Source organism: Nilaparvata lugens, chromosome X, assembly GCF_014356525.2.
Source record: "Nilaparvata lugens isolate BPH chromosome X, ASM1435652v1, whole genome shotgun sequence".
Lineage (NCBI taxonomy): Eukaryota > Metazoa > Arthropoda > Insecta > Hemiptera > Delphacidae > Nilaparvata > Nilaparvata lugens.
This window is the reverse complement of record NC_052518.1, coordinates 33,261,892-33,283,020: the sequence shown is the minus strand read 5'-3', so window position 1 is coordinate 33,283,020 and position 21,129 is coordinate 33,261,892. Positions and strand designations below refer to the sequence as shown.

Here is a 21,129-nt window from a genome sequence, read left to right as displayed (position 1 = left end):
GAGTATTATGTTTTTCATATAATTCTGTCTTATTGTCGGGACCTTAAATTCAAGAAAAATTTCCTCACTAGGATAGAGTCGTGGCTTTCCTAATGCAGCTCTTATAATATGTTTTTGTAGGATAAATAATTTTTTTAAATGTGTATCATATGCAGCTCCCCATACTTCATTAATGTATTGAAATAATGAGTGAGCATATGCAAAGTAAATTTTTTGTATAATGTCTTTGTTTTTGATTTTATTTATTTTGTAAAAAATGTAAATGAGGTATTTCAACTTTGAGCACAAATAGTATATGCGTTTGTTCCATTTTATATGTTGATCGAAGATTATACCAAGATATTTAATTGTGTGCACCCTTTCTAATTTTTTATGTACTTCTGCATTATCCATAGTGTTTTCATTGCTATTATTTGTTGTTCCTATTGCAAGATTTAAATCTGTTGCTGGTTGTCCAGTTATATTGGGTGAGAAGGTGATATACTTAGTTTTGTCAGCATTTAAAGTCAAGATATGATCTTGCAGCCATTTTTTTACTATTATTAAGTTTCTATTTGCCATATTGAATGTTTCTTCCCAGCTTTTGCCACTGAAGATCAATACAGTGTCATCTGCAAAAGACAGGGTGGTGCAAAAGACATCTTGGAGGTTTAGTTCGAGTAGGTCATTCACATACAACAGAAAAAGAATTGGTGATAACACAGAACCTTGGGGCAAGCCGAACCCTGATGTATATTTAATATCAGTTTGACCATGGAGATTTAGGAATTGTTTCTGTTCAGTTGGGTACGAAGAAAATAAATCATTTGCTATGCCTCTATTTCCAGATCTGTCTAATTTGTTTAATAATATATTGTGAGGTATGGTATCAAAAGCCCTTGATAGATCCATGAATACTGCAAGAGTTTTTCTATTGCTATTAAAATTGTCAAAAATTATTTTGTTCAGGTGGATGACTGCATCTTTAGTAGACTTATTTTTTTGAAAACCAAATTGCTTTTCATTTATTATATTTCCTTTTTCAAAAAAATACATAATTCTGTTTTTTATTATTTTTTCCAATATTTTTGAAAGGTTGCTTATTAGGCTTATAGGTCTATAATTTTCTGGTTTATTCGAATCTCCGGATTTAGGTATTGGGATGATTCTGGCTTCTCTGAATTTTTTTGGGAAATATCCATCATTTAAACATTTGTTAAATATATGTTCTAAGGGTCCAGTTATGTAGTGAGAGATTTTTTTCATGAAAGGTCCTGTGAAGTTATCTGGTCCTGGTGTAGATTTGTTTTTCAACTGATTTATAATTGTAATTATTTCGTTTGTGTTTGTGGGGCTCAGAAAGATACTGTGTCGACATGAATTTGATAGTGATAAAGGAACTGGGATATCGTTAACATATCCTGAAATTTTTTTGGCAAATGATACACCTACATTAGCAAAGTAATTGTCAAGTATATCTGCATCTAGGCTTATTTCTTTAGTGTTTTTCTTCATTTCAAGCAGCTCGAGAATGTATTCCCAAGTTTTCTTGGCATTATTCCTATTTTCGTCAAACTTCTCATTAAAATAATCTATTTTCGCTTTTTTTATTAAATTATTCAAAGTATTTCGGTAGTTCTTATAAATAATTAGACCTTTACCCTCGATCTTGTTATGGGTGAATCGAGCATCTGCACTAGATGCAACGCCAACTCTTTCACGATGGAACTCAGCTGGAATATTCTTGTACTTCATTCAATAAAGAATAATTCAAGTTTAGAAGTTGTAAATCAGTTGGTTTCTACAATTGTTCACTAAAGGCGCAATCCCTTAGCGATGGCTCTAGCCGCACAGAGGAAAAAAGTTGTTGGGAATAGCACTTTGGGAACTAAATTGAAATAAAATGATTTATTAAATGATTAATTATGATCTGTAATGTATATACCATACACAATTTAACTTAGGCTATGCGTTAAATAATATCAAAATCAAAAAGTCAAAATCAAATCATTTATTGTCACACAACATTAAAATGTTACAACAACGTCATTAATAACACAGATACATCAGTTTAAAAATCTATTACAAAGAAATCTTCAACTTTATATAAACATTCATTGACCAGTACTTTTTTTAAATATTTACAGTAACTATTAAAGCTCATTATTTGATATTATCAGGAAAAGAGTTATAAAGTTTTATTGACATGTATTGCCAGTTTTTTTGGGAACTTGTAATCTGGCAATACTCGACTCTTATATTATTTCTATTTCTAGTGTTATGTTGGTGTATAGTAGAGTTAATATCATATTCATTTTCAGTTTTCTTCACTGAAATCAAGAATGACAATACATACAAAGATGGCAGTGTAAATAGTCCGAGTTCAATAAATAATGATTTGCATGGATTACGAGGAGCCTTGTGGCAAATTATTCTCACTGCTTTCTTTTGACATTTAAACAAGATGTCAGTAGTTGAGCCATTTCCCCACAGCTGGATTCCATATAGCAAAAGGCTATGAATAAGGGCAAACTAAACACTCATTAAAACAGACATTATCTACAATATTACATAATCTACATAAAAGGAAGATGCCCCTGTTGATTTTTTATAAATATATGTTATATGGCATTTCCAAGTCAGGTTGGTATCAATTCTCATGCCAAGAAACTTAATTGAATTTATGTCATTAATTTTTCTGTCAAAGCTAAAAGTTATATCCTCTGTTTTTGTGGAATTAATGCTCAGATTGTTTGCTGCACACCAATCTTCAATTTTAGAGGTATTATTCAATGTGTTAGAATACAAATGATCCTTATTCTTATTAGCCACTTTCAAACCTAAGTCATCTGCAAACAAATACGAAGCACTATCGTCATTACAAGAATCAATAATATTAGGCGAATCATTAATATAAACTATGAATAAAAGTGGACCAAGAATGAACCTTGTGGCACATCGTATTTGACTATTCCACCTCTAGAATACTCGCCATTTTTTAAAACATACTGTACTCTATTTGTAAGATAGGAATAAATAAGGTCAACAGCCAATTGATTCGACCCGTAATAAGATAGTTTATGACATAATATAGTATGAGTAATATGATAAACAACAATTTTGGTGTAATGCACTATATTTATGGGCTTCTGACAATTAAGTTAGTTAGGTTTGGTATGGGTTGTGTAGGTTTAAAATCCATACAGTACCGTACTGATCAATGTTTATCACAAAAGTTGATGTATATTATTTTACTCCCATAGGTTGCAGTGTATGAGCTTTTCTAGAAGTGACGTGAATTTTAAATTAGTATGAACAAACCAGATAATTTTTTTAAGATCTTTCCAAGCAATCAATTGATTACTGTAGATTCATACATTTGGAAAAAGGTGTAGGCTACCGTATTTTATTGCCATTTGAAAAGATATTCATCTGAAAAAGAACTACCTATTTAAATCATAAAGATTTATTGACAGACACCCATATAAGGCACTTTCTAAGCAATAGGAAGTTTATAATTGAGCAGGATATAAGCCTAGTTTACTAAAGCACAGGTCCAAGTAGAATTCAGTTTAGGCCTATGTTACTCTTTATGCTCAAGTTACTCGTGTAAAAATATTTGTTGTATGGAGTGCAACTTGACTTGAATTTCATATCAATTGTTTTATTCTGACTTGTATATTCAGATTGATGATTTAGTGTATAAATTGAAATAATGGACATACCTAACCTACATAATATTTGGACAATTCAAGACAAAATTAGGAAATTGAAGAAGTTTTAGGCAATAGTCTGTTTTTTCTTTACCAACTATTGTATTGTTTGCTCTATCCAATAAATAAATAAGAGTTTTAAATAGATTAGCATCCTTGCACTCCAATCCTAACCTACAAATTTGACTAACCTTTCATTCAATTTAAATGGTTTTTGTATATTATTATAAAAAATCACATCATTTCTATTCTTTACTTTTACTTCTCCATTGAAATATGTTTGTCTTCTGAATAAAAACCTGAATAAATGTTACATTTTATGGCCAACATTGGAGTCTTTCACCAAATCTCTATACGTGAATTTAATAGTTACCTAACTGAAAGCTTCAGTTGTGAATTGTAATCCTTGCTGTCCAATTTCTACAAAATTTAATTGCTGGCACAATTTAAATAGGCCTAATTGAATCACGCAACATGAAAAATTGAGCTTATCAGATTAACTTCAGCACTGTAGGCTTATTTGTATTATAAACTAGCCTACCTTTAAAAAATACATTCAAGAAAAAATAAGTGTAAGAATAAAATACATCAAATCTCAACAGACTGCATAAACTATAAAATATAATCAATCTATTATAGAAAATTGAAAAAAAAAACAAACTAGTTTTACCATCAAGAACAGCTCAAGACCGGCTATTACAGCAATATTTGCAAAAAGATAGTTCTATATTCACTTTTAAATATTTCAGATAAGAAACTCAATTATCACATTCAAAAAACACTCAACAGTATACTAAATAAAATTACATTTCATCTCATAATAAGGTCTTAACAAAACCTACGACTGGAAGGTGAAGATAAGATCTGTTAGTGAAGCTTGTATAATAATTTATTCAAATCAAAACTTCTATAGTAATTTTTGGAAATGAACAGATACTACATTCTGTAACAGAGTATTAGAACAGTTTATTATCCTCCTTGGAACAGTAAACAGAATGATCGAGATGGCAATGACAAAATAATATAAAGATATAATGGTTAATATTTTGACGGTTGAATCAATATCAATATCAATTCAATATCAAAATCAATTTCAATCAATACAAGTTCCATCCAAATAATTCAAAAGCAACACAAAAAATTCTTAGGCCTGACCGAAGCGGTCAGTCAGATTTGATAGTTATTATTTTAAGGTGGAAACATCTTAATCTTATTGTAGGCACTTATGAAAAAATAATGAAAAATAATGATCACAAATTCCATTCCCGAAAAAAATGTTAGTAATAGGAGAAAACACTAATATACTTTTATCTAGAATAGTCTGTCAAGAATTGAATGTCCAATGTCCATAACAATTATCGTAACCACAGTTACATGGATATGGAAAATGAAACTCCACTATGTATTGTTATTCAGTTAATTCATTCAACACTCATTTCATAGAAACAAAAGTATTTTAAAATGAAAAGTGTGACATTTTTGTTACTAAAAATACTAGCATTCAAATAAAAAAGGTCGTGAATTATGTTTTGAGTCATATGTATATAATTGATAGTTTAATCTGTATAATCATTCTCTGTTTATCAATCATTTTTGACATAATTTTACCAATAATCAATTTATTCAGAGAATCAGGTTATTCATTTTGCATGAATTTATTCTGAAATTACAGAAAGCTTCAGTATCTAGTTATAGCTTATAAGTATGATATTATATAAAACAAATAATAAACTTTTGGGATGAATAAACAGTAATTGACTGAGAAGTAGAGGCTTTGTTTCAAGTGGAGCCCTTATAGGCTCTACTTAATCCACTTTGTCTGTCTGTCTTTGCAATAATTATGCCTACACCAAGGCCAAGCAATAGTAGTACAATTTATTAAAATGTATCTACATTATAGCTCGGCCAAGCCTTCTTCGATTTCTATGAATTTTTAAAAAAATTTAATTTGTAATGAACTTTGAATAGCCACTCATTTTTAATAGGGGAGCTGATTCACTCATTTATTCTGTAAACCCTTTTTTTAGTAAAGTATTTAAATCAATTATGACAACTTCTGTTGGGAATTACATCTTCAATGAATCAATTTATAGTAGGTAGCCAAATATTTTTATTGTGAATCTGCAATAATTGTGGTGTTTTATATTACGTTTTAAATGTATACTATATCATGCAGAATCGAAACGTGTTCAATTATCGTGAAGTACGGTAAGTCAAGATTACAGTACAAACTACACCTATGTTCCTGATAGAATAACACATGCATCATGTTGCCCATGATGCCCATGCATCAAGTTGCACAGAAGTATGTTGAATTTTAAACATGATATGGAATGGCCGTTGTCGATTGGATTAGATGCTGGCTTTATGATTCAGAGGCCCGGGTTCAATAATTCATTGAAGACATAAACACGGGTTTGTAATCCCAATGACAAGACAAAATCACATAATATGTTATATGGGTGATTTACTCCAGTCCAGTGTCAGCCAGTGCATGTTTTGAACATTATCAAATTTTATTTGACCTACTTGGTAAATCCTAGCATTAATAACACTCAAAGATTTTTGTCAGAGTTGGAAACATATTTATGTTTTGGTGAGTCTCCCTTTTCCTTTTATCCTACATCATACTCCAAACATAAACCATATTAGCATTACAAAGCATTCAACTAGTTTGAAAAAAATCATATGGCTTTTGTCAACATTACTGTATTAATTCATCAATGCTTATGGTCTATTTTGAATCCTTTAGAACTATTGTAACGTAAAGTAAAAATATCCTGAGAATATTATTTGTTGGTGAGCACCTAGGGCCAATAAGGAAGCTATATTCCAATCACTGCAATCCATATGGTAGTCTAAAGTAGTTTTCCACAAATCGTTATTAGTGAGAAGTCAGTGGTATTTGGATTTTATTAGTATATACATAAGAACATTGGTATTATCAGTTCTGTTCAAATACTTATTTCCAACTAGAGCCATTGATAATAATCATTCGTAAAAAATGATGAGAAAATGCATGAATTGGAATGACATAATTTGAATTATGGTCAATCCAAGATGGCTAGCGCGGGAAAAAAGTGGTGTCAGAGTGTACCATTGCAATAGCCTATTGTTTCGTCTCCACGATCCTCCTTGGCTTATACTCAGTGTTGCCAAAAAGCGGGTAATGCTGTGGTTAATGACAGATGGAGGGTAAAAAACGGTTGATTGGAAATGGAAATATCAATTTGTTTTTTATTGTTACCTTTATAATCTTCCACAAGAAAATTATATTTCATATTTTCTCATGTTTTTTGACAGGTGGAGTGGTAAGTAAGTAGGGAATTCTTGGTTGAATAGGGAATTTTTTGTTGAGTAGGGATTTTTTAGTTTGTTGAGGGTAGTTTTGACGAAATGCGGGTAATTTTTTTGCTCTGGCGGGGGTAATTGGGAAATGTTGGACTGGCAACACTGCTTATACTATTATTTCGTTCCATTCGCTTCATCATCATCTTGTAGTGTAGATGTAAGAGTTGTTCTTACTGCCGTTTCATCTATTCAATACATTCCAGTTCGAACTGTGATCTATAGAATAGATTTTTTGATTCATTCCAAAATTTATTATAGTAAACTTGAGTCTTGTATTATTTTTTCGTGTGAACTTGTTGACGGTGTTACAGCATGGCCGAGTATCATAAACCCGAAAAACGAATTGTTCAAGAATTGAAGGACATTGCACAAAAATTAAGAATTGATTCTATAAGAGCAACAGATGCATCTAAATCTGGGTATGTATGGCTTATAATTCAATTTTTTTTTTGATACATTACAGTATCTTTTAGATACTGTAGGTTCTTTTATGAAGAACCTACAAATTGTGTAGGTTATACCGGTACGGTATGGCAAGGCTAAAGGGTGTCATTCGAAAGTGTGATATTACACAAAAGTAAGAGTGTACGAGATTTCAACTTTTCGTTATTTTTTCTATTATAGAAAATTATCAACAGATTTGATAGTAATATTTGAGTATTGCCATTTAAAGCCAAAACCTAACCTTAGTGCCGGTTGCACAAAACCCGGTTAATTCAACCGGCTTTCGTGCAACCGAGTCTTAACCGTTAATTTTAAGTTTAAAGCCTATAGTTAGGTCCACATTATAATGGCAGTGATTGATTAGCAATTTCATTATTGTATTGTTATATAGTGAGGTCCATGTTATAATGGCAGTGAAGAAAGATAGGAGAAAACCGTTGCCAAGTCTCTCCATTTTTCCACTGACTGTACACAGCTGTTATACTTAATTCATCCCATTAAATTTAATCTAATAATAATTATCATTTCCTTGATAAAATAATTAATTTAATGTCAAATTAATCAAGAAAAAAATATTTTTTCATAGAGTTAGGCAGAGCATTCTGCCGGGATTGGTCAAGTCTTGTTACGCTCTGTGTTTCTTTTGATTTTTAGTGGTTTTTCTAAGTGTTTTCGTGAATTTGAATAGTGCGTCATGTAAAGATGGAGCTCGTCTGTCGGATGAATGGACTGGATTTTTTAAAAAGTGGTAAATAGGAGTATAAAATGTGAGTTTAAAATTATTTAAGGTTAAATTTCTGAACAGTTTTATTTTATTCGCCGGCCAGCTTATCGCTGGTCTTCTTATCTCCTTGAATTCATGTACTGTTTCTCTCGAGTTTCGTAGCCCGCAGTAGTGCCAGTCTGTTGATTCTTTTTCATAATTTGATTCAAAAATTTGCTTTCATACCAGAGATCAAATTTTTATTTTTATACAAACCTGAAATGGCGGCTGATTTAAAAAGCTGTGATACAACAATCTGAATTTCAAAACAACAGAAATTAAGTTATTTGGTAGGTATTCTATTCCAATTTCTTTTAAAAATAAAAGAATAGCCTTATAGAAATCCTATTCAAAAATAAGTTATTTCAATGGATTAATTCTGAAATAACTTTTCAATATTATTTTTACCAGTACAAGTAGGTCTAACCTATACGGGTAGGCTAACTGAAGCATGGATGAAGTCCAGGATGGTTAGTTATCATCTTTAAAAATGTCATTTCAGGTATTTTAATTTGTGTTTCTCATACGGTAATGTTTTAAAATTATTTCATAGTTTCAAAAATACATTTTAAATCAATTAGGCTTTACGACTTGTGTACTCAAGTATTTTGATAGAATGAAGAAAGAAATGGCGGCTGAGAATTGTTTGGTCAGTTTTGTACAGTCACTGTCAAAAGTGAATATAAAATATTCTGGCAAATAGACAACATTGCAAAGCGAGAGAGAGATGGTGCTATCTGTTATGTTAGGTATATGATAGTAAAGGACAGCAACAGTGAATATAAAATATTCTGGCAAATAGACAACATTGCAAAGCGAGAGAGAGATAGTGCCATTGATATAGAGAATATATATATATCAATGGATAGTGCTATCTGTTTTGTTGTATGATAGAAAAGGACAGCAACAGTATTGTCAATCGTACACTATAGTGAGGTCCACATTATAAAGGCAGTGTACGATTGACAATACTGTTGCTGTCCCTTTCTATCATACAACAAAACAGATAGCGCGCGCGCTCTCTCTCTCTCGCTTTGCAATGTTGTCCGTTTGCCAGAATATTTTATTTTTACTTTGTAATGTAAAAAAACAACTCAGCTGCTATTTTCTTTCTTCATTCTATCAAAATATTTGAGTACACAAGTCGTATAATTGATTTAAAATGTACTTTTGAAACAATGAAATAATTCTTAGACATTACCGTATGAGAAACACAAATTAAAATACCTGAAATGACATTTTAAAAGTTGATAACTAACCATCCATGCTTCAGTTAGCCCACACGTATAGGTTAGACCTACTCGTACCGGTATAAATAATAATGAAAGGTTATTTCAGAATTATTTCCATTGAAATTACACATTTTAAATAGGATTTCTATTCTTCTATTATTTTAAAAATAAATTGGAATAGAATACCTATCAAATAACTAAATTCTGTTGTTATGAAATTCAGATTGTTGTATCACAGCTTTTTAAATTAGCCGCCATTTCAGGTTTGTATAGAAATAAAAATCTGATCTCAGTTATGAGAGAAAATTTTCGAATCAAATTATGAAAAAATATATTTTTTTGATTAATTTGACATTATATTGATTATTTTATCAAGGGAATGATAATTATTATTAGATCAAATTTAATGGGATGAATTGAGTAACAGCTCTTTACACTCAGTGGCAAAATGGAGAGACTTGGCAACGTTTTTCTCCTATCTTTCTTCACTGCCATTATAACGTGTACCTTACTATATACTCGTCTATCATCCAACATAGCGCTATCGCTTTCTCGCTTTGCTCTGTTGCCAGATCGTTTCTAAACAATGTAGAAATATAATTTCTTGCTTAATAAAATATAATTTATTATTTTAAACGAGAATAAACAGTTGATATTACATCGTTTAACAGGTATCAGTTACACTCCTTAGAAGGCATTGACAAGACAGAGGATTGGCAACGTTGTTCTCCCATATTTCTCCACTGCCTAATGAGGACCTCACTATAATTGAACAGTTTAACCGTGATTAATTCCACGAGAACCAATCAGAGTAAGGCGTTTTTGAAAAGACGGCTTCTCTGATCGTTTCTCGTGGTATAAATCACGGTTTAAATTTAACCGGCTGTTGTGCAACCGTGCCATACATTTATTACTGCAATTCTTTTTGAAATAGGAATTATATATTCAATCAATTCAACCTGGCTTCTCTATCGAAGATAAAAATAAAGTGTTGATCACTTCAAATCAATATTGTTTCATTGATGATTTGAAAGTTTTTTTCTGATTTTGATTGCTCTGACCCCTGTAAAAGACTAGAATTCTTTGGATTTATAATAAAGACATTAAAAAGCCATTTTGGATTTATAAAAGCATTACAAAAGTTTATCATTATAAATGCATGTTCCTGCATGATTTGAAGTGTCATTCAGGCTTAATCCTACTTGAAGCAAATTTAACTGTGAATATAATAATTTAGAGATGTAAAAAAAGTCTTGTAAAATGAGAGGTTGGTAGTAAAATTGATTTTTTTTAATTGATGATGATTGGCTGACGGCTATTTCTTGTGATCAAAATAATATACTTAATTGATTGCAACCAGAAAATTGATGACAAGTATGAGGGCTCACAGTCTTGACTTACACCCAATTTCATATCTATTAAATTTTAAAGCTTCACCACTTCAGTATGACTCCAGAATTAATTTTAGTTAATATTCAATTTTCAGGTTTGACTAGAATAGTAGATAAAAGAATTTGCTACCTGCCGGTGATAGGCTTGATCTTTCAAAGACTTATGTTACCTTCCATTTTTTATGAACTTAACATAGCCTTTCTCATTATAGTCATAAAATTCTATCTGTTTTAATGTAGATGTAGAATACATCTGTTTTCACACCATAGCTAATCTACTCCCAGCCGTTGATTAGTATTTACAAATTCAAAATAACTAAATTGACGGAATAGAAGATTTCTCACAAGAGTAATGACCAGTTGACCAGTTCCTTATTATTTCATGAGTATGCCCACCAATAATTATAAATTTGAGATGAAATAAAAAGCATCAAGTTGCGAAAAAATAATGCTAGGAATAAGATAAAATTAAATACAAAATTATTCAAATTTCCAGTTATTCTAAGAGCTTTTCTAGCGTAGACAATAAGTCTGTTTCCTAGTAATGAGTTGAGACTTACAAATAATAAATAATCAATAAAATGATCTCAAATTTTGTAACATTATGAGATTACTCAGCTTTTGCATTGCAAAAACATTTATATTTTACCCAGTCATCAACTAGAATAATCACATTTTTTATTCATTTTATGTAATAACAGATGTTTGGGTATTTTATTGCTGAGAGTGATGCTGATGCCCACATGAACCCCAGCCTTGTGTGTGGGTAATTAGGCGGATGATAATGAGAGATGAGTATACCTACAGTTTTAGGTGGGTTCCGAGCTACCGTGAAGCGATTTTTCAACTCGTGGATCATATTCAGAGGAGTTTGCTCAAGTGGTCAGCCTTCCAACGGGAGTAGCAGGTTCATGATCCTTTACTTATCTGAGCGATAGCTTATCAGCGCGACCACTGAGTCCAACCGCTTCCCAATACAGTATGTTGTGATCAAATTGCCTTCTGTTTACTGAGGCTCTGGAGAATCTAATTATAGATTAATTTGTTCTTAGTGGTCTGTTTTAAGACATTCATTTCTTGAAAATGGTTCTACTGGGATAAATCCAAGGTTTAAACATTTTCTTCAAATGAGAATCATATGCAACCCCCCCCCTCACACATCATCCAAACAGTCGGGTAAGAGGACATGTGCATATGCTAAACAGATATGCTATACATTCTTACCTGGTGCAACTGGTTTTATAAAACATGTGATTCAGATACTTCATCTTATTACAGATATCCAGAGTGTCCCACGACAGGAGTGAAAACCGAATACCATAGATTCTACGTGCAATTTGCAACAAAGAATGTCAGTAAAAATTGTTTATATCGACCTTAGTTTTCAAGATATATAGATTTTTCGATATTTTTAAAGAACGCCAATGACTAGAAAATTATCCGTCGAAATCGAATTCCAAGAATATGATTGGAAAGAGGAAGAAGTTTGTAATACGACTCTTCTAATTTGATCCTTTGTTTAACGTTTTTATGAGAGTCCAAACTGTTTGAAATTTTGCTTTGTACTCGACGAATGTACTTTTTTCAACTTTGTGCGCTCATAGAAAGTTCAAAAACGTCAAAGGAACAAATTATGAAGCTTATTGAAAGTTTCTCCCTCTTTGCAACCATATCCTTAGCATTCGATTTCGACTGATAGTTTTCTACTCATTGTCGTTTTAAAAAAATATCGAAAAAATTATAAATCTCGAAAACTATGGTTGATATAAAAAAATTTACTGGCCATTTTTTGTTGAAAATTTCATGTAGAATCGATGGTCTTCGACTGTTACACCTTCTGTGGTACACTATGTATTGTGTATTTCATTAATATAATAGAATATAATATAATATAAAAACGTACTTTTATTACAGTCCAATAATTGTAGCCCTATGAAGCTAAGTGAATATCTAGAAATTTGTCAATAATATTAACAGTGAGCTTTGTAATGAGTAGGTTATAGACTTAGCCGTGAATATCAGAGGAACTCTGTCTAGTATTGCAGATAAATTTACTAACGATGCTATTGCTGATCTAATTCCGGACATCGTTCATGTTTTAAATAAATCGGACTCTACTATTTCCTACAACCATGAACTTGAGAATGATAGGGCAGTAATGTTGAAAGAAAATAACGAGCTGGTCAAACTGCTGGAACTTGAAAAAAGCAGAGGAAAGGAAACTCTCGAAGACTTTTTTTATGAACAGAAAGCTGAGGAGGAATTACGTGTTTTAAAGACTCGCTTAGAAGAGCTTCATGTAACTAAAAGGAGGAATTAAAAAGTAAAGATGAAATTATAAGAATTATTCAAGTTGATGATAACAATCGATATCTGAGTGATTACACTGGCGTGGGCGAGGTGGACTCCAGGAGGGACGATTTCATTACGCCGAAATGCACTATTAAATCTAGAACCAATGTGGTTGAGACGAACCAAAGTGCATTAGAAGTGAATAATAGATTTGCTGTACTCTCTGATGATGTGTCGTCTCCGAATAAATCTGCATCGAACAGAGCGCTAGTTAAGGCGCATGTTCATAGACCCGCATCACCCAATACTCGTTTCTCGAAAAGGGGTGTGTTGAATAACTCTTATAAGAAGAAGAAAAGCAGAATTACAATTTTATCAGATAGCCAGGGTAAGCGACTATGTGAAGGCTTTCAGCATTTACATGACGACTCTGACGTTTTTGTGTACTCCAAGCCAGGAGCTAAACTTAAGCACATTATTCAAGATGGACTTGATTTTGTCAGAGATTTCTCTGAGGACGATTATGTTGTTATTTTTGGTGGTACTAATGACTGTCATAGAAATGAACCGCATCAGTTGACCCTTCCTCAAGGAATAGGTACTTTTCTTCAACTCAAGCTGAAAACAAACATGATGGTGTGCAGTGTGCCCCATCGGTACGATGACCCCGATCTCAATCAAGGCATAATGTATTCAAACTCTTACTTGTCTCGAATGGTGAGCAGCTATGAGGGGGATCTACAGATTAGCTACTTGGATGTCAACGACTTCTTTCAGCGATCTCATTTCACGAGACATGGTCTCCATCTCAATCGAAAAGGTAAAAGACAACTGGCGAAAATCTTGGCAATGTGGATTGAGAGATCTATTGTGAATGGGAGTGATAAATTGGTGGTGATTGATGGAGGTGATATTTCCACGAATGAGCAAGTAATTGTGACCCGTGAAGTGCCTAAATCTCCCGTTATTCGATGCATTGGTTCATTCCCTATTACACCTATTCCTTTCATATCTCCTACATCAGTTCCTGATGTCATGATCCCTGCATTTATAGGTCAAGAAGTAAACTCTTCTTTCCACCCTACTCCTTATAATACAGTAACTGGGAAAAGACAGTCTAATGAGGTTGATGCGCCACCACTTTCAGCCTCTCTTCAATCCCTTGATTTTTCAGAAATACAAATAACAACATAAGAAGTAATGATTCTGATAATATCAATTATTGTAACAATAGTTCTCAAAGCGGCGGTAGAAATGTTACAAGTATAAACAGACTAAATTGCTTCTTTTGGAATATTCAGGGGTTATGCAAAAAAGTTGATTATTTATCAATATTATGTGATAAACATGATGTTAAAGTTCTTGCAATAGCGGAGCACTCGTTGAAAGAAATGGAGCACAGCTTCTTTAACTTGCCGGGTTACAAAAATGCTTCTATTTATTATAGGACAAACCAAGGTAGAGGTGGTGCAGCTATATTTGTCAGTGAAAATTTAGAATACATGGAACTTGTTCAAGTGAAAAATATGTCAATTGAGATGGTTTGTGAAGTTGCAGCTATTCAATTAATTAAGGAAAATATTACTATTCTGTCAGTCTACAGGCCATATAATAGGAATGTTGATTTATTTAGAGGTTTTTTAAATTGTTTGTATAGTGTGTTGAGTGTAGTCTTTAATAGTAGGAATAGTCTAGTGATCTGTGGTGATTTCAATGTAAATCTTATAGGTAACGACTGCTTCAAAGCAGATTTGATTAATTTATTTGACTGCTTTGGCTTAAGTATCACCATAATGGATGTTACAAGACCTGGTCTAGATGGAACTTCCATTGGATTGTGTATAGATAATATATTCACTGACATCCACAGCAGTAGATGGTCGTCTGAAATTCTACATAAGCCTACTCTTTTTTCCGATCACGACGCTCTGTTATTGAAGTTCAATTTAACAGATAGGGCCAGGATTACTTGTAATGAGGTTACTGTGAATAGTTCTAAGTTTAGATTAGTAAATTATGATAGTATAAGAATCCTTCATAGCTTGCTGAATTCAATAAATTGGATTGAGGTTTATAGCCTAAAGAATGTGGATCTCAGATTTAAAAAAATTTTCGAAATTTTCATGTCAGTTGTGAACTCTGCTTTTCAGCTGAAAACTAGGAAATACAAACAAAATAAATTTAATAAGTGGTATACCAATAATTTAGGAAAATTAAGGGATCACTGTGTTCAACTGTATAATCTATATAAGACTTTTGAAATGCCTGAAATTCTGAATGCTTACAAGGAATTTAGAAAGACATATAGAAGAGAAACAAAGAGTACTAGAATCAATTATTACAATAATATAATTAGTAGCTCTCTGAACAAAAGTAAATCCCTGTGGAAAATTGTAAATAGTTTAACCAATCATAACTGTGGTGCAAATATATTAAGTAATGACATGTCTTCTGAAGATTTTAATAACTTCTTTGTTGATCACGTTTCCCAAATCAGCATGAATATTCCTGAAAGTGTCAATGATACCACGTTTTATTTGAGTAGACTTGAGCAACCTAGTTTAAGTTTTACTTTCAGGCCTGTAACAGTAGAGAAAATGTATGATGTGATTTTAAAGTTAAATAATAGTATGTGTTTAGATATTTATGGATTGAACTCAGTGGTTTTGAAACTTGCTGCTGTAAATATTTGTGAGGTATTGGCTCATTTGTTTAATGAATTTATAATTACCAAAAGTACTTTTCCAAAATAGTACTTTTACCAAAATGGTAAAAACGTTAAGGTTTTACCCATGCACAAAAAAGGTTCAAAAAATGATATTAATAATTTTAGACCTATATCTATTGTACCTATCTTTTCCAAGGCATATGAGATGATCATGCATGAACAAATGTCTGAATATTTTGAGAACAATGGAATTTTTACAGACAAACAGTTTGGTTTTCGTCCTGGTAGAAGTACTCACCTTCCTGTTATAAATGTGGTTAATGGGATAATTGACAATTTGGAGAAAGGTAATTCTGTAAGCTTCAGATCATATGATTTTTCTAAGGCCTTCGATACAGTGCAGCATCATATTTTAGGGAAAAAAAAATCCATTATTATGGTTTTTCTCCTAGTGCTGTTAAGCTGATAATATCATACTTGAGCGGTAGAAAACAGTTTGTTTGTAAGAATGGAAACTTGTCGAATGGTAGATGGGTTAATACACATTGTAAACCTCTCTTTATAAATTTAAAAATTTTGTCACTACCCTCATTGTATGTTTTATATGTTGTTTGTTATGTGCATAGTAATTTGGAAAAGTATAATATAAACAGTAATTTTCACAATTTTAACACAAGAAATAAACACTAACTTAGAATTGAGCAGTACACTCACACAAAATCTCAAAAAATTTTCACTTTGTGTCTGTAAAATTATATAACTCTACTCCAGACAATTTCAAATTGCTGCCTCCGAATAAATTTAAGAGCGTGATAAAAGAAATATTAATAAAGAAATGTTTGTATTCTGTTGATGAATATTTCGAAATAGATTGGAGTCAAAGAATTTCAATGAAAAAATTTTTCATAATTCAATGAGGTACCTGCTTGAGATTGTTATCACTATTGACAAATCTGATGTTCTTGAATGTTATCTTATATTCTAAGATTGTTTTGACTAGCTAGGCTATTAGGAATTTGAGATCTTTATTTCTTTTGTATAATTCTGGACTTCTGTATAACTGACTTTCTTTTAACTCATATGACGTTTGTTTTTAACATTATTGTAATGTTTTGCAACAATGAATTGATTTGTACTAAGTCTCTTAAAGAATTTTTCCACTGTGAGATTCACGTTTTAGTCAGTGGAAATTATATCAAATTATAGTGGCCACATTTATATTCTCGCCGCCTTGTATAGCAGATAGCTGCGATTCAAGTCATTCCAATACATATGATATATTAATTGTAGATTCTTGTTAACAATGATCAATTTTAGGTGAAATATGTTAATAAAATCTTTCCATGTTTTAATAATACGTTTTCATAATTGAGATAAAATATTATGGTAGTTCCTAATATCTTTATTCATAGCCTTCAAACGATTTGCCAACGGTGCGGGTTGGAAATTGATAGATTTACTTTGTCTAACGACAGATAAGGATAGCAAACCATAGTTGAGCAAGTGCTGATTTTATAACGTGAAACACACTCTATAGACTTGAAATGATATAGCTGGTTCCCTATTCCAAGGGATGAGCATTATACTTTTATATCATATGTATATTATTAAATCTATTCTTGATTAGAAATGAAAGTTCGTGAACCTTGATAATTTAATTTGATGTCCATTATCAGTAACCTTGGCAGTTGGCATTGTGACGTAAGTGATTATTAATTCAACATTTTGAGAAAAGCTATGCAGATTGAAAATTCTTGAAAGGTCAAACGGTATAATAAATTCACAAATCAAATGGATGGAATTGAACTTATTAAATGTTTGAATTGAACTTAATAATATGTTCTGTAATTTTCAAGCTCTTCTCTCATGAATTATTATTATATCTATATCTATACTTACGTTTCTTTATTTTAATTTCATAAACTGATCTGATTATGACATTTTCCAACTCAGTGTCACAGAATCGTTTTCAAAAATTAAAATTCACAGTTACTAATATGCTTTTAATAGACTTACATGAAGCTGTTACTTTATACAATCATACTACAGTTCTATATAACTATAATACAACTTTATATTTATAATATTGACTAGAAAAATAATGATCTGAATGTTACTAGACATTATATACTTCTCTCTTGCGTTGAAGAGTTGTTCGAAACTCACCAACAACCTGTTCTATTCATTTTTCATCTCCTTCGCACCGATTTCCTACTAACTAGTCCAAAGTCTAAAAATATCATAGACATCACTGTCTGGAACAATTGTAATTATTATAATAAAATTCATATTAGTAATTAGCTATTACTTGATAATTCAATAATTCAATTAAGAATAGTTAAGGGTAAACAAAATCTTTAGCAATAGGCTTCGTCATTATGAAAGTCATCATTGAAACTAATAGACTATTCTTATATTTACTTATTTTATAGAAATGATTGGTAAATGAATGTACAAAGCCAAACCTCTTCCTTTCCTTACCAAATGTAAGTTAATTCATTTGAAATGTTCCAAAAAATGAGTTAATTTACTTGAGTCTATGTGAATGATGGATTTAGTACCAATAATCATTTTCTTGAATCTTGGGATATTTTCCGTTTACGTTGTATGTAGTATTTGAAGAAGGCCTCCATATTTCCAAAATTATTATACATATACAGAACATTATGTTCTCCGCAACCTTTGAAAAGATGTAATAGAAGACAATAGAACAGTACCGGTAGTTTGTATATTTTAAAGCTATTTTTAGCAAATTACAATACTGTTTCTCCTACATATGTACAATATGTGTTCCGTTATCTGTGGCTCTACTATTCAATAGCTATGTGTAATTTTAGGATAGTGAAGGGTGAAAGTCGGTACAGGTACCTCTAGCTGTATAGGTACAGCTACACATTTTTGTCGGACTGCTAGAGAACGTCAGGAATCAGGCCAGACTTACAACCGGTTTAACATAGAAGCCGGTTCAACTCCAACGGGCAACAAGTTTGTGATTGTTTTTAAATGATAATTGGGTGCAAGTAATTTTCCTTCAGTGAGACGCACCATTTACATTTCTTTACTACTGTTTCGATTGTAAATTACCGTCAATAGTGCTCATGATAGGTCTAAATAGCTTTCATTTCTTTATTTTTTTTTTGATATTTCCAATAACATATCTGGTTCTATTCCAATCAATGCTGATGTTTGTCTCATCTCGCAGTCTCTTTCACTACTTCTTTCTCTGATTCTCGTCTATGACTTGTGCTTTGTGTGTAAGTAATGAGTTGAGTTATGATATGAGGCACAATAAAAATAAAAACCCTCATTCTAAAAAACTTTGAAACTGTTGTTTATTATTATTAATATTTGTATTATATAAAATAAAACAGTATTAATTAAACAACGTTGTACCACAGTATACTGTTTCACACTACACCATTTCAAGTATCTATCAAAAAATTGTTGAAAATACCATCAACCACTCATTTAGAGACTACATCTGTAGTAAACGCAGTGGCTACAATTTCCTACCCCACTAGAGATTCATGTCAGTGTAGCAACAAAAACTAGTTTCTCAGATTCTTATAAATAAGTGGTTGTGGAAATTTCAAGTAGTTTTATTTAAAATGAAAATGAAAATCTACCACATCACCCTCACTAATTCATGACAGAAAGTTATATGTATATATAACTGATAAATCCAAAATTATGATATATATTCAGTAAATTGTTGGTCCAATTCACACTGGAGTGACGTGGCGCTGTCATGGCACTTACTTTTTGCCATTTCCACGCCACTCCTATATAAACATATGGTCTACGCCACATCCTCGCCACCGATAAAAACAACCTGTTGACTGGATTAGAAAAAACTTGAATAGAATATTGAAACAGTCCAGTCAATAAATGCTCAAAAAATGTATAGAGGTAGAAATTAGGAACACCTTTTTCCACCTTGCAGGATAGTGACGTTATTAACATGGCAGTACTCCCCATCCCGACCCCTTTTGCTGAGGGGGTGGAGGTGGCTAGAAAGTACCATTATTTGTTTTTTCGCATATATATATATATATATATATATATATATATATATAGAAAATTATGCGCCTTACGGACATTATTATTCCATACAAACTTAAAGCTTACAAAGTTTCCTACGAATTTATTTCGAAACCTTCTCTAATATCCCACATACGTTTCTAGATATCCGCTCTTGGAAATGTGAAATGTTTGAAAAAAACAGTTTTGTATTCAACTTTATGGTATTTTCAGGGCTTATAACTCTCCAACAATGAATCCCCAATTTGGTATTCAACTTTTTGTATTTTCAGGGCTTATAACTAACTCTCCAACAATAAATCTCCACCAACTTATAAGTTTCCAACAGTTCTCTTGAATTATTACATCACTACATGCGTATAACGACATGCTTATTACTCCAACTCATAACTCTCCAAAAGTTCTCTTGAATTATTATATCATCACATGCTTTCTTTCAATTATTGTTATGTCAACTTTAGTATAGAGTGTGAAATCTTTAATACTGCAACAAGTGTATCAACTAGATTGTTCCCCATCTTTAGCACAGGGGTTGTGGGTATGGGGACTTTTGATATGCTTACCTCCCTTCAAGTGTCAATGTAACTGCAGCATCGAAAATCGTGTTCCAGACATTCCCTTCAAATTATTGTTGCAAAACTAATGCTTCTACACTCAACAATAAAACTGCTGCAACAGTCGTAGGCAAATGCGTGAAATTATACGAGGCTAATTTTTTCTCAACCTCCGATTGGCCATAAATGAAATACGAATGTAAGCCTATATAAAAATAACTTTTTCTCTTAACGTTACTCACACTTATGATTATTCTTAAACGTAATTGTCATGAAGGTTGATGCATTTGTCATACCAGCCTACCAGACCCCTCATAAAATGCTGTCGCCAAATGAGTTCAATGCTATGACGTTGTTTTGGGGCTCCACGTTAGTTTGGAAGCTCTGCCCTCAAAGTTATGTCTAAATTTATCAGTGGCCAAGTCAGGTTTGTAGGGTTGGTAATCGAAATCATCCAATTTGATTTTTTGGAGAAGCCTTTTGTCTGCCCACCACTGTGAGTCCTACTTGTCATGCATCACAACGATTCCGGAAGTCATTTCAACTGATGTAGTAAATTTTCCGAGACCATTCAAACACAACTCCATTACTCATAACATTTCCTGCTTAAGCTTAGATCATTCCTTGTTTGACTTATGCTAAACTATTGCATTTTGCTTTCAAAACCGAATAAAGCTACGTAACTAACACTTACGGGAGAC

General features: G+C 32.0%; 1 protein-coding gene across 1 annotated transcript in view; it reads left to right on the top strand.

Moving 5' to 3' along the window:
• The first annotated feature begins 7,129 nt into the window (after nt 1-7,129).
• Nucleotides 7,130-21,129, top strand: part of LOC111057290 (transketolase-like protein 2) — a 67,213-nt gene continuing 53,213 nt past the window's right edge. The window contains exon 1 of the mRNA XM_022344715.2: nt 7,130-7,462. Coding sequence (XP_022200407.1) covers nt 7,356-7,462 — 107 coding nt within the window. The 5' untranslated portion in view covers nt 7,130-7,355. The remainder of the gene's footprint in view (nt 7,463-21,129) is intronic.